Here is a 14,772-nt window from a genome sequence, read left to right on the forward strand (position 1 = left end):
ATCACCCTGCGGAGGGCCAGCCTCGACTGAGGGTGTCTTGTGATAAAAGGCCGAAACACCTAGTGATGTTGAGGTACACAACTGAAGATGTATCTGAATGGTAGCAACATCACCTAGTGGTCACCCCCAAGAACAACACCAGTCAATTGTAGTGCAAACCTTATGGATTGTAACATCTAGTCCTACTAATCAAAAATATACCTAAAAAATGTTTGACTGTAAAGTGCTTCAGCTGCTCATGGCTATCTTGGATCAAAATGCAGAAAATTGGGCAAGAAGTAAGATGCCCAAAACCGAACAGGAAAAGTTTAGTGAAGACGAATGTCGGTCCCTTACAGTCAGAGACAGGTGAATTTATAATGGGAAACGAGGAAATGGCAGAACAGTTAAACGAGTACTTTGGTTCTGTCTTCACGAAGGAAGATACAAACAAAGATACTAGAGGAACAAGATAGACCACTCGACCCTAAAAACCGTAACATGTCACGGCGCCATTTTAGTAGGCAGAAACTTGCAGAAACATTTTTAAAAGAAAAATAACAAAAATCTGTGAATCTATAGATGAGATATATTCTGCATTTTAATTGTATCATCACACATACTGTTCCCCCAAAACACTGATTGCACTGCGAGAGGCGTAACAGGCGGCGGGTTTTGCCTACTAAAATGGCGGCCGTTACGCTCCTTTGCGTACTACACTTCAGTATGGGCGGTTTCAACGGAGTGGTCCATCTTGCTCCTCTAGTATCTTTGGACACAATCAATCTCCTGGAAATACTAGGGGACCGAGGATCTAGTGGGAGGGAGGAACTGAAGGGAATCCACATTAGTCAGAAAATGGTGTCAGCTAAACTGTTGGGACTGAAGGCAGATAAATCCCCATGGCCTGATGGTCTGCATCCCAGAGTATTCAAGGAGGTGGTCCTAGAAATCATGGATGCAGTGGTGATCATTTTCCAATGTTCTCTCGACTCTCGATCAGTTCCTGTGGACTGGAGGGTAGCCAGTGTAACTCCACTTTTTAAGAAAGGAGGGAGAGAGAAAACGGGGAATTATAGACCAGTTAGCCTTACATCGGTAGTGGGGAAGATGCTTGAGTCGATTGTTAAAGATGTTATAGCAGTGCATTTGGAAAGCAGAGACAGGATCGGTCAAAGTCAGCATGGATTGACGAAGGGGAAATCAGGCTTGACTAATCTTTTGGAATTTTTTGAGGATGTAACAAGTAGAATCGATAAGGGAGAGCCAGTGGATGCGGTGTATCTGGACTTTGACAAGGTCCCACACAAGAGATTAGTGTGCAAAATTAGAGCACATGGTATTGGGGGTAGGGTATTGACATGGATAGAGAACTGGTTGGCAGACAGGATGCAAAGAGTAGGGATTAACGATTCCTTTTCAGAATGGCAGGCAGTGACTAGTGGGGTGCCGCAAGGCTCGGTGCTGGGACCCCAGTTGTTTACAATATATATTAACGATTTAGACCAGGGAATTAAATGTAACATCTCCAAGTTTGCGGATGACACAAAGCTGGGTGGCAGTGTGAGCAGCGAGGAGGATGCTATGAGGCTGCAGTGTGACTTGGATAGGTTGGGTGAGTGGGCAGATGCAGTATAATGTGGATAAATGTGATGTTATCCACTTTGGTGGCAAGAACAGGAAGGCAGATTATTACCGGAATGGTGTCAGATTAGGGGAAGGGGAGGTGCATCGAGACCTGGGTGCGCTTGTACATCAGTCACTGAAAGTAAGCATGCAGGTACAGCAGGCAGTGAAGAAAGCCAATGGCATGTTGGCCTTCATTGCGAGAGGAATTGATTTTTGGAGCAAGGAGGTCCTACTGCAGTTGGACAGGGCCCTGGTGAGACTGCACCTGGAGTATTGTGTGCAATTTTGGTCTCAGAAATTTGAGGAAGGACATCATTGCTATTGAGGGAGTGCAGCGTAGGTTCACCAAGTTAATTCCTGGGATGGCGGGATTGACATATGATGAAAGAATGGGTCGACTGGGCTTGTATTCACTGGAATTTAGAAGGATGAGATGGGATCTTATAGAAACATATAAAATTCTTAAAGGATTGGACAGGGTAGATGCAGGAAAAATGTTCCCGATTTTGGGGGAGTCCAGAACCAGGGGTCACATTAAGAAAAAGAAGTAGGCCATTTAGGACTGAGATGAGGAAAAACTTTTTCATCCAGAGAGTTGTGAATCTGTGGAATTCTCTGCCAGAGAAGGCAGTGGAGGCCAATTCACTGGATGTTTTCAAGAGAGTTAGATTTAGCAAGTAGGGCTAAAGGGATCAAGGAATATGGGGATAAAGCAGGAACGGGGTACTGATTTTAGATGATCAGCCATGATCATATTGAATGGCGGTGCAGGCTCAAAGTGCCGAATGGCCTTCTCCTGCACCTATTTTTCTGTTTCTGTTTCTATCTGCAGTTTCTATGTTTCTTTGTTTCTATCTGCAGTTTCTGCTAGCACACTGAATGAAGACAAATGTTTCTACTGTATTTTTCTTTCTATAGTGCGCTGCCAGTCCTTGGTTACCAGAGTTACAATTTTCTACACATTGCATGTAAAGACTTGTTGAGAACGTATTCAGGAAAGCCTTGAATCTCTGCAGCATTCAGGGGTGGGAGGGAATGGGCTGAGCAAAGGTGCAAACATACGGCTCGCAGAATGTGTTGCTGTAAAGCACAAACCAACCTACAGTGTGAAAAAGGTGAAAACAGGAACAGGAGTGTGTTGAAGGCGTGAAAATGCTGCCCACTGGTGCAAATGAGTGCTTGGAAAATGGACACGTCAATGTTCCAATGAATCTGAGGACTGAGATGAGGAAAAGCTTTTTCACCCGGAGAGTTGTGAATTTGTGGAAATCTCTGCCACAGAGGGCAGTGGGCCGAGGTGCCTTTTCATTTCATGTCGTGACCCACATCCCATATCTACCTGTATTTATAACATACTAGACCAAGTGGACCTGTTGGGCCCAAACCTCTCCTACATTGGTGCAGCACCATCTCCTCCCCTCCCCTCCCCCCTCCTCCCCCTCCCACTCCCCTTCCCCCCTTCCCTCTCCTCACCCTCCCCTTCCCCTCCCCCTCCCCCTCTCCTCCCCCTCCCCTTCCTCTCCACCCTTCCCCTTAAGAAACATTTGCACAGGTACATGCTGCATAGGACAGGGTTAGAAGGATGTGGGCTAAACGCAGGCAGGTGGGACCAGTGTAGCTGGGACATGTAGGTCGGTGTGGGCAAGTTGGGCCGAAGGGCTTGTTTCCACGATGTGTGACTCTATGACTCTTTGGTTTAGTTTATTGTCACGTGTACTGAAGTACAGTGAAATGCTTTTTGCTGTGTGCTGTCCAGTTAAGAAAAGACTCTACATGACTTGAATGAATACATGTGACTTGATGAGTCAGAGTGAAATTCTTTGTTTGCATACCCAAGGTATGCAAATAGTCGCCACGTAAAGGGCGCTGACAAAGTATCCCAGCGCCAGGTCCCCCATTGTTCTCCCTCCCCACTCCTCTCCCTTGGGTTGCCAACTTTCTCACTCCCAAATAAGGGACAAAAGGTGACGTCACTGCACCGCGCCCCACGTGACCTCACCCAGCCAGCGGCCACGCATTCTCACTCCACTAATGGTGGCCGCCCGGGCCGGGAGGCTGGTTGCTACGTAACCTCCGTTAGGCGGCGCCCATGCCTCCTGGAATACACTGTCTGGGCCTACAGCAGCTCCCGGGCCTACAGTGTCCCCCGGGCCTACAGTTTCTGGGCCTACAGTGTCCGGGCCTACAGTGTCCGAGCCTACAGTTTCTGGGCCTACAGTGTCCGGGCCTACAGTGTCCGGGCTTACAGTTTCTGGGCCTACAGTGTCCGGGCCTACAGTGTCTGGGCCTACAGTTTCTGGGCCTACAGTGTCCGGGCCTACAGCGCTGTCCGGGCCTAATACGGGACAAGGGCGGTCACTTACGGGACAAACCAATTTAGCCCAAAATAAGGGATGTCCCAGCTAATACGGGACAGTTGGCAACCCTCCCCCTCCCTCACAGTGGTCCCCACCATTCGGCATGGTTCCATGCATTCGCCCTGGAGCGGTGACTGACGAGGCCTGTGTGGTCTTGCCGATGGGTGTTGTCGGCAGTGCTTGATGGGACCTGTCTACTACGGGCGATTGGGGTGTGGTGTTGTCGTTCAACCAGACAAAACCAGGTTGTGTAGGAAGGAACTGTCTGAAGAAGGGTCTCGACCCGAAACGTCACCCATTCCTTCTCTCCAGAGATGCTGCCTGTCCCGCTGAGTTACTCCAGCCATGACCATGTTGAATGCAATATACATTAATGACTTGGATAAAGGTATTAAAAGTACCATTAGCAAATTTGCAGATGAAACAAAGCTGGGTGGTAGTGTGAACTGTGAGGAAGATGCTATGAGGTTGCAGGGTGACTTGGACAGGCTGTGTGAGTGGGCGGATGCATGGCAGATGCAGTTTAATGTGGATAAGTGTGAGGTTATCCACTTTGGTGGTAAGAATAGGAAGGCAGAGTATTATCTGAATGGTGTCAAGTTAGGAAAAGGGGAAGTACAACGAGATCTGGGTGTCCTAGTGCATCAGTCACTGAAAGGAAGCATGCAGGTACAGCAGGCAGTGAAGAAAGCCAATGGAATGTTGGCCTTCATAACAAGAGGAGTTGAGTATAGGAGCAAAGAGGTCCTTCTGCAGTTGTACAGGGCCCTAGTGAGATCTCACCTGGAGTACTGTGTGCAGTTTTGGTCTCCAAATTTGAGGAAGGATATTCTTGCTATTGAGGGCGTGCAGCGTAGGTTTACTAGGTTAATTCCCGGAATGGCAGGACTGTCATAAGTTGAAAGACTGGAGCGACTAGGCTTGTATACACTGGAATTTAGAAGGATGAGAGGAGATCTTATCGAAACGTATAAGATTATTAAGGGGTTGGACACGTTAGAGGCAGGAAACATGTTCCCAATGTTGGGGTAGTCCAGAACAAGGGGCCACAGTTTAAGAATAAGGGGTAGTCCATTTAGAACTGAGATGAGGAAAAACTTTTTCAGTCAGAGAGTTGTGAATCTGTGGAATTCTCTGCCTCAGAAGGCAGTGGAGGCCAATTCTCTGAATGCATTCAAGAGAGAGCTAGATAGAGCTCTTAAGGATAGCGGAGTCAGGGGGTATGGGGAGAAGGCAGGAACCGGGTACTGATTGAGAATGATCAGCCATGATCACATTGAATGGTGGTGCTGGCTCGAAGGGCCGAATGGCCTCCTCCTGCACCTATTGTCTGTTGAATGGCGGTGCTGGCTCGAAGGGCCGAATGGCCACCTCCTGCACCTATTTTCTATTGTTATACGTTTCTATGCTGGTTTATACCAGGTAGACACAAAGTGCTGGAATAACTGGCTGCGTAACTCCAGCACTTTGTGTCTATCTTTGACAACAAAACTCTTGAGTCTTTTTGTTTCTCCAGAGATGCTGCCTGACCCACACTGAGTTAGTTACTCCAGCACTTTGTGTGTGTGTCCATTTAACCAGAGATGCTGCCTGACCCACACTGAGTTAGTTACACTGTGTGTGTCTATTTTTTTCCAGACATGCTGCCTAACCCACACAGAGTTCCTCCTCCAGTTCTCCTGCCTCTCATTTTTGTGTTTAAGTTCCTTGTTGTCTGTCATAACTGCTTTTTCAACCGTCAGGTTCGAGGAAAACGAAACCTAACGAACTGAAAGCACAGACGTGTTGTTTACTAAGCTGTGCTGTGCTTTGAACTGGCAGTGAGTGGTGCTCTGAGTAACAGCAAGCGTGGAAATGCTGCTGCTCAACGCTCTTCGACTCTTGATGCTGCAGCCCGGTAGGTTTCTAATTCTGCTCTTTTGCTCTCTACCTGTCTCTCTGTTGTCCTGCATTCGCTCGGCCCCACATGCGATGCTGTAGCTAGCTCCCTGCTAATGCAAAACCTTTGACCAGCTTTGCAGGCACACACTTGGGTCTGTCTGCAAGAGCTGCAAAAGACAAAGAAACAACAGACAATAGGTGCAGGAGGAGGCCATTCGGCCCTTCATGGCTGATCATTCTCAATCAGTACCCTGCCCTCTCCCCATACCCCCCCTGACTCATCTATCCTTAAGAGCTCTATCTAGCTCTCTCTTGAATGCATTCAGAGAATTGGCCTCCACTGCTCGAAGGGCTGAATGGCCTCCTCCTGCACCTATTGTCTATTGTTTAAACCAGCATCTGCAGTACAGTTGTATAAGACGTTTAGGAAAATAACTGCAGATGCTGGTACAAATCGAAGATAGACACAAAATGCTGGAGTAACTCAGTGGGTCAGGCAGCAGCATCTCAGGAGAGAAGGAATGGGTGACATTCTGGCCTTCCATCACAGTGAGGAGGTGACTGGAGGAGACTCACTGTGATGGATGTTTCTTTTATATTTGTTTTGTGTTGGTTTTTTGATTGTGTGTGAAATTGCTTATTTTTATTGCTCTTATTGTTGGACTGTGGGTGAAGAAATCTCGTCCAAAATACTTGTTTTTTTGGATGACAATAAAGGTTATTCTGATTCTGATTCTGAGACCCTTCTTCAGACTGATGATGGTAAGACGTTGGTGAGGCCACATCGTGCTCAGTTCTGGGCATCGTGATGCAGGAAAGATGTTGGGTGCAGAGGAGATTTACCAGGATGTTGCCAGGACTAGAGGGTCTGAGCTAGTCTGAGATGAAGGGAAATCACTGCAGATGCTGGTACAAATCGAAGGTGTCACAAAATGCTGGGGTAACTCAGCGGGTCAGGCAGCATCTCTGGAGATGCTTCTCTCCAGAGATGCTGCCTGACCCACTGAGTTACTCCAGCATTTTGTGTCTATCTTTGAGCTACGGGGAGAGGTTGAGCAGACTGGGGACTCTTATTCCTTGGAGCGCAGGAGGATGAGGGGTGATCTTATAGAGTAAGCAAATAATTGCAGATGCTGGTACAAATCGAAGGTATTTATTTCACAAAATGCTGGAGTAACTCAGCAGGTCAGGCAGCATCTCAGGAGAGAAGGAACGTGCGACGTGTTGGGTCCAGACCCTTATAGAGGTGTTCAAATTCATGAGAGGAATAGATCTGGTAGAGATGCACAGAGTTTCTTGCCCAGAGTAGGGGAATTAAGGACCAGAGGACATAGGTTTAAAGTGAAGGGGAAAAGATTTAATAGGAATCTGAGGGGCAACTGTTTTACACAAGGGGTGGTGGGTGCTGCAGGTGTGCAGTGCTTTGGCGAGCCCACCGGCACCTCTGTACAAGAAAAAGCCAAAATAATCAGCGGGAAATTTAACAGCGGCTCCTCCAGCACCTGGGACAGCTCCGGCGCCTAGACAATTAGCGCTGCAACCCATGGTGGGTTGGTAGCATCTCTGGAGAACGTGGATAGGTGACGTTTCACAGAGTGCTGGAGTAACTCAGCGGGTCAGGCAGCATCTCTGGAGAACGTGGATAGGTGACGTTTCACAGGGTGCTGGAGTATACACTGGAATTTAGAAGGATGAGGGGGGATCTTATTGAAACATATAAGATAATTAGGGGATTGGACACATTAGAGGCAGGAAACATGTTCCCAATGTTGGGGAAGTCCAGAACAAGGGGCCACAGTTTAAGAATAAGGGGTAGGCCATTTAGAACGGAGATGAGGAAGAACTTTTTCAGTCAGAGAGTGGTGAAGGTGTGGAATTCTCTGCCTCAGAAGGCAGTGGAGGCCAGTTCGTTGGATGCTTTCAAGAGAGAGCTGGATAGAGCTCTTAAGGATAGCGGAGTGAGGGGGTATGGGGAGAAGGCAGGAACGGGGTACTGATTGAGAGTGATCAGCCATGATCGCATTGAATGGCGGTGCTGGCTCGAAGGGCTGAATGGCCTACTCCTGCACCTATTGTCTATTGTCTAACTCAGCGGGTCAGGCAGCATCTCTGGAGAACGTGGATAGGTGACGTTTCACAGGGTGCTGGAGTAACTCAGCGGGTCAGGCAGCCTCTCTGGAGAACGTGGATAGGTGACGTTTCGGGTCGGAGCCCTTCTTCAGACCAGAAATGTCACCCATCATTATACTCCAGAATATAATGCCTGACTGACCCGCTGAGTTACTCCAGCACTCTGTGTCCATCTCTGTGGCATGAACCAGCATCTGCAGTTCTGGACCAAGAACAAACAGGGTCCCAGCAGGGGGGGGGGGGGGGGGAGGGTGAGGGGGGGTGAAGGTTGTGAAGAGGGACTATGGGGACTGCAATGATTACTTTATAACGTTGTCAGTGCCAGATACATGGTGATTCTTTGTGTATCTTGTGTATTGTATGCAAAGCAAAGACTTTTCACTGTATCGAGGCACATGTCACAATAAAGCATTATTGAATCATTGTTTATACATGCTGTCTGACCCGCTGAGTTACTCCAGCACTCTGTGACTTTGTGTGTATTAACCAGCATCTGCAGTTCTTTCTTTCTACATTGATGTGTGGTAATATCTGATTTGACTTGCATAAACCAGTATCTGCAGTTCTTTTGTAAACATCTGGCGCCACGGTGGCGCAGCGGTAGAGTTGCAGCCTCACGGCACCAGAGACCCGGGTTCGATCCTGACTACGGGTGCTGTCTGTACGAGTTTATACGTTCTCCCTGTGATCTGCATGGGTTTTCTCCGGGTGCTCCGGTTTCCTCCCACACTCCAAAGACGTACAGGCTTGTAGGTTAATTGGCATCGATAAAAAATTTAATTGTCCCGGGTGTGTGTAGGGTAGTGTAGGTGGGCAGGGATCGCTGGTCGGTGCGGACTCGATGGGCCGAAGGGCCTGTTTCCGTGGGTAGGTTCAGAGGGAACGTGTGGGGTGGAACTGCAGGTGCTGATTTAACGGACATTAAAAGCTGTATTAACTCAGCGGCTCAGGCAGCATCTCTGGTGAAAAGGAATAGGTGACGTTTCGGATTGAGTCTGAAGAAGGGTCTCGTCCCGAAACGTCACCCATTCCTTCTCTCCAGAGATGCTGCCTGCCCAGTTGAGTTACTCCAGCATTTTATGTCTGTAACAGGTTTGGAGGGGTGTGGGCCAAACACAGGCAGGTGGGACAAGTGTGGATTGGGTCGGTGCAGGCAAGTTGGGGCGAAGTCAGGGGTTGCCAACTATTTCACTCCCAAATATGGGACAAGGTGACGTCACCGCCCCGCGCCCCACGTGACCTCACCCGGCCAGCGGCCACGTGCTCCCGCTCCACCAATGGCGGCTGCCCGTTGCCGGGAGGCGGGTTGCCAAGCAACCTCCGTTAGGCGAACACACTCGGCCCCGCTCCCCGAACACACTCTGTTAGCCTACGCTGTCCCGGCCTGCAGCGGCCCGCGGGCCTAATATGGGACAAGGGCGGTCCCGTACGGGACAAACCAGTTTAGCCCAAAATACGCGACGTCCCGGCTAATAAGGGACAGTTGGCAACCCTAGGCGAAGGGTCTGTTTCCATGCTGTATCACTGTATGACCCTGGCTGTGCTCTCATGCTACCACATTTGGAATGCCTGTACATAGGCCTTAAAGGGCCTGATTCCTCTCTGTATGACTCTGTGTGACTCTGTGACCGTGCTCCTGACCTGTCAATGCCTCGCTGTTGCAGCCGTGCTGTTCGTTCTGAGTGCAGAAGCTACAAAGGAGATTGCTGTCGTTTTGGGCGAGAGAGCGTTGTTGCCGTGTGAAGCACATGAGAAGCTGGACGTTGGCTACAGAGCGATCAGCTGGTACAAGGTAAAAGAAGGCCCCAGCCGCTGTGTCCAGAGTACAAACCGCGTTTAGTTTAAATTTATCATTGTCACGTGTACCAGGCACCGCAGAGTTGCTGCCTCACGGCGCCGGAGACCCGGGTTCGATCCCGACTACGGGCGCTGTCTGTACGGAGTTTTGCACGTTCTCCCCGTGACCTGCGTGGGTTTTCTCCAGGATCTCCGGTTTCCTCCCACACTCCACAGACGTGCAGGTTTGTAGGTTAATTGGCTTGGTATAAATGTACATTGTCCCTAGTGTGTGTAGGATTGCGTTAGTGTACGGGATTGCTGCTGGTCGGCGTGGACTCGGTGGGCCGAAGGGCTTGTTTCCACACTGCATCTCTAGACAAGACTAAACTGCAGCGATAAGCCTTTTTGTTGCGTGCTTTCCAGTCAGCGGAAAGACTGTACATGATCACAATCCAGCCGTCCTCAGTGTACAGACACAGCATAAATGGTCACGGTTCATGATGCGGTAGAGGCTTTATTTTTTGTTTAATTTTAGTTTAGTTTAGAGATACAGCGCGGAAACAGGCCCCTTCGGCCCACCGGGTCCGCGCCGACCAGCGATCCCCGCACACTAACACTATCCTACACCCACTAGGGACAGTTTTTACATTTGCCCAGCCAATTAACCTACAAACCTGCACGTCTTTGGAGTGTGGGAGGAAACCGAAGATCTCGGAGAAAACCCAGGCAGGTCACGGGGAGAACGTACAAACTCCGCACAGACGGCGCCCGCAGTCGGGATCGAACCCGGGTCTCCGGCGCTGCATTCGCTGTCAGGCAGCAACTCTACCGCTGCGCCATCGTGACCGCCCATGTTTATTATTGTCACGTGTAGTTGGCAAGGCCACTAACATAATCTAGGACAAGTCTCACCCAGGTCACTCGAACCAAGGAGGACCCTGTGTGGGGGAACTGCCGTGAGGGGGGGGGGGGTGGGAAGAACAATGGAGGGACCAATGTGGGGGGGGACGGGACACAAAGGGGGACTTGGCGCTGATACTGTGTATATTTTGTTAACGCCCTTTATGTGGTGGCCATTTGCATACCTTGGGTACAGCAAGCAAAGAATTTCACTGTGAAATTAATTCTCCCCTCAGGCACGAGGAAGTGTGGAATATAAGAGTCCTCGTGATATTTAGTCATGCACAGCCACATAGCACAGGATTCTGTACTGGGACATGCGTTGTTTGTGATACATATTAAGGCCTGGATAGAGTGGATGTGTAGAGGTTGTTTCCACCAGTGGGAGAGTCTACGACCAGAGGCCACAGCCTCAGAATAAAGGGCGTACCCTTAGAAAGAAGAGGAGGAGGAATTTCTTTAGTCAGAGGGTGGTGAATCTGTGGAACTCATTGCCACAGTCGTCTGTGGAAGCTGTCAGTGGGTATATTTATCATATCATCATATCATATATATACAGCGCGGAAACAGGCCTTTTCGGCCCACCAAGTCCGCGCCGCCCAGCGATCCCCGTACATTAACACTATCCTACACCCACTAGGGACAATTTTTTTACATTTACCCAGTCAATTAACCTACATACCTGTACGTCTTTGGAGTGTGGGAGGAAACCGGAGATCTCGGAGAAAACCCACGCAGGTCACGGGGAGAACGTACAAACTCCTTACAGTGCAGCACCCGTAGTCAGGATCGAACCTGAGTCTCCGGCGCTGCATTCGCTGTAAAGCAACAACTCTACCGCTGCGCTACCGTTTTGCCAGGTTCTTGATTAGTACAGGTGTCAGGGGTTATGGGGAGAAGGCAGGGGAATGGAATGAGAGGGAAAGATAGATCAGCCATGGTTGAATGATCGGAATAGACCTGATGGGCCGAATGGCCTAATTTTGCTCCTATCGTTTATGAACTTATAAATAACTTGGACGTCAATGTGTAGGAAGGAACGGCAGAGGCTTTTAACCCGAAGATAGACACAGAAAGCTGGAGAAACTCAGCGGGACAGGCAGCACCTCTGGAGAGAAGGAATGGGTGACGCGTTGGGTCGAGACCCTTCTTCATTCAGACTGAGGGTCGGGAAAGGGAAATGAGAGATATAGACCATGATGAATTAAAGATATGCAAAAAAGTAACGATGATAAAGGAATCTAGGTCAAAGTAGTTGGGCGGCCCGGTGGCGCAGCGGTAGAGTTGCTGCCTTACAGTGAATGCAGCGACCTGGGTTCGATCCTGACTATGGAGTTTGTACGTTCCCCCCGTGACCTGCGTGGGCTTTCTCCGAGAACTTCGGTTTCCTCCCACACGCCAAAGACGTACAGGCTTGTAGGTCAATTGGCTTGGCAAAATTGTCCCTGGTGGGTGTAGGGTAGTGTCAGTGCGCGGGGATCGCTGGTCGGCGCGGACCCGGTGGGCCGAAAAGGGCCTGTTTCCGCGCTGTGTCTCGAAACTGAACTAAGATGGGTTGGTTACTAAGTTTGTAACTGATACCGAAAACAGGCTGACAAAGTGCCTAGCAAGATCGAGATCAATTACAGAAATGAGCAAGGAAAATAGCGGAAGCGGTTTAATTTGAGTGACTGTGTGAACTTCCACTGTGGGAGGTTGAATGTATGGGGAAAATACGCAGTTAATGCCCAGACCCTGAACAGAGGGATTTTGGGGTCCAAGTCCACAGCTCGCTGAAAGTGGCAACGCAATGAGAAGGCGTATGGTCAGATTGCCTTCACCGGTCAAGGGGATTGAGTGCAAGAGTCAGGAAGACTTGTTGTTTCTATATCAAGCTGTGGTCAGGTCACAGTTGGAGTCTAGCTTGCAGTTTTGGTCGCCACCTCACAGGAAGGATGTAGCTGCCTTGAGGCAGGGGAACGGCAGGAGAACAGAACAAAGCTGAACTAGACTAAAGAGGTGTCCCTGAATGCTGTCTGCATTATAAATTCAAACCTTCATAAGTGCTAGGAGAAGAATTAGGCCACTCGGCCCATCGAGTCTACACCGCCATTCAATCATGGCTGATCTATCTCTCCCTCTTATCCCCATTCTCCTGCCTTCTCCCCATAACCCCAACTCCTATACCTACCTGCGTTTGACCCATATCCCTCTCAACCTGTCCTATCCATGTACAGGTCCCAGGATGGCGGGACTGACAGATGACGAGGAGATGGGTCGATTGGACTTGTATTCACTGGAGTTTAGAAGGATGAGAGGGGATCTTATAGAAACATATCAAATTATAAAAGGACTGGACAAGCTAGAAAAATGTTCCCAATGTTGGGCGAGTCCAGAACCAGGGGCCACACAGTTTAAGAATAAAGGGGAAGCCATTTAAAACTGAGATGAGAAGAAACTTTTTCACCCGGAGAGTTGTGAATTTGTGGAATTCTCTGCCACAGAGGGCAGTGGAGGCCGAATCACTGGATGGATTTAAGAGAGAGTTAGATAGAGCTCTAGGGGCTAGTGGAATCAAGGGATATGGGGAGAGGGCAGGCACGGGTTATTGATTGTGGACGATCAGCCATGATCACAATGAATGGCGGTGCTGGCTCGAAGGGTCGAACGGCCTCCTCCTGCACCTATTTTCTATGTTTCTTCCTGTCTAAATGTTTTTAAACAACGTGCAGTTCCTTGTTCCTACATTGCTCGACAGGGTTTTTCCATCTGCTATCGATAAGCAGGCCAGCTTGAAAGCCTGCTTTGTCCAGCAGCATCACCAGCTGTTTGTTGACAGGGCGCAGTCTCTGTGCTATGGGTTTACATATTGCTGTTTCCATAATAAGATTCCTGGCATCGGCTAGTGAAAGATAAATATTGCAAATGATCTCTGTTTATATATAGGAAAATAACTGCAGATGCTGGTACAAATCGAAGGTATCACAAAATGCTGGAGTAACTCAGAGGGTCAGGCAGCATCTCAGGAGAGAAGAAATGGGTGACGTTTCGGGTCGAGACCCTTCTTCAGACTGATGTCAGGGGAGGGGCCGCGACAACCAGATGGAGGCAGGAAGACAGTGGGAGAACTGGGAAGGGGGAGAGGAAAGAGAGGGACAGAGGAGCTATCTGAAGTTAGAGAAATCAATTTTTCATACCACTGGGGTGCAAGCTGCCCAAGCGAAATATGAGGTGCTGTTCCTCCAATTTGCGGTGGGCCTCACTATGACAATGGAGGAGGCCCATGACAGAAAGGTCAGACTGGGAGTGGGAGGGGGAGTTGAAGTGCTGAGCCACCGGGAGATCAGGTTGGTTAAGGCGTACTGAGCGCAGGTGTTGAGCGAAACGATCGCCGAGCTTGCGTTTGGTCTCGCCGATGTAGAGAAGTTAACATCTGGAACAGCAGATACAATAATTCTTTGGACTATAGACTTTTGGACTTTAGAGATACAGCGTGGAAACAACATATATATAGCATTGCAGTGTAGAGATTGAGTTTAGAGATACAGCACGTGCGGAAACATGCCCTTTGGAGTGGACTTGATGGGCCATATGGCCTAGTTCTGCCCCGATCACTTATGGGGAAAGCACACATGACAATCAACTAAACTATCATGTGTGGGGCTGAATGGCCTGATGACCTCAATGGGCTTACACAGAATCATGAGAGGAATAGATCGGGTAGATGCACAGAGGACATTTACCCAGAGTAGGGGATTCCAGGATCTGAGGACATAGGTTTAGGATGATGGGGGGGAAAATTGAATAGGGACCCGAGGGGTATCTTTCTCACGCAAAGGGTGGTGGGTGTGCGTATGGAACGAGGAGGTAGTTGAGGCAGGGACTATCCCCACGTTTAAGAAACCTTTGGACAGGTACATGGATAGGACAGGTTTAGAGGGATATGGGCTAGACGCAGGCAGGTGGGACTAGTGCAGCTGGGACATTGTTGGCCGGTGTGGGCAAGTTGGGCCGAGGGGCCTGTCTCCACGCTTCCTCATTTCTATGACTCTATGGCTGAATGGCCTCATTCTCCGATGTCTTGGGTAATTTTTGGAAATGTTCATTTTGTAATGTGAGAAACGCAACTGAAACTGCC

At 49.2% G+C, this 14,772-nt stretch overlaps 1 protein-coding gene across 1 annotated transcript in view; it reads left to right on the forward strand.

Annotated features, from left to right (window-relative positions):
• The first annotated feature begins 208 nt into the window (after positions 1-208).
• The window catches only part of cd83 (CD83 molecule), a 28,053-nt gene continuing 13,489 nt past the window's right edge, over positions 209-14,772 (forward strand). The window contains exons 1-3 of the mRNA XM_078430123.1: positions 209-278; positions 5,809-5,862; positions 9,641-9,768. Coding sequence (XP_078286249.1) covers positions 209-278; positions 5,809-5,862; positions 9,641-9,768 — 252 coding nt within the window. The remainder of the gene's footprint in view (positions 279-5,808; positions 5,863-9,640; positions 9,769-14,772) is intronic.

Source organism: Rhinoraja longicauda, chromosome 2, assembly GCF_053455715.1.
Source record: "Rhinoraja longicauda isolate Sanriku21f chromosome 2, sRhiLon1.1, whole genome shotgun sequence".
In the NCBI taxonomy this organism is placed as follows: domain Eukaryota; kingdom Metazoa; phylum Chordata; class Chondrichthyes; order Rajiformes; family Arhynchobatidae; genus Rhinoraja; species Rhinoraja longicauda.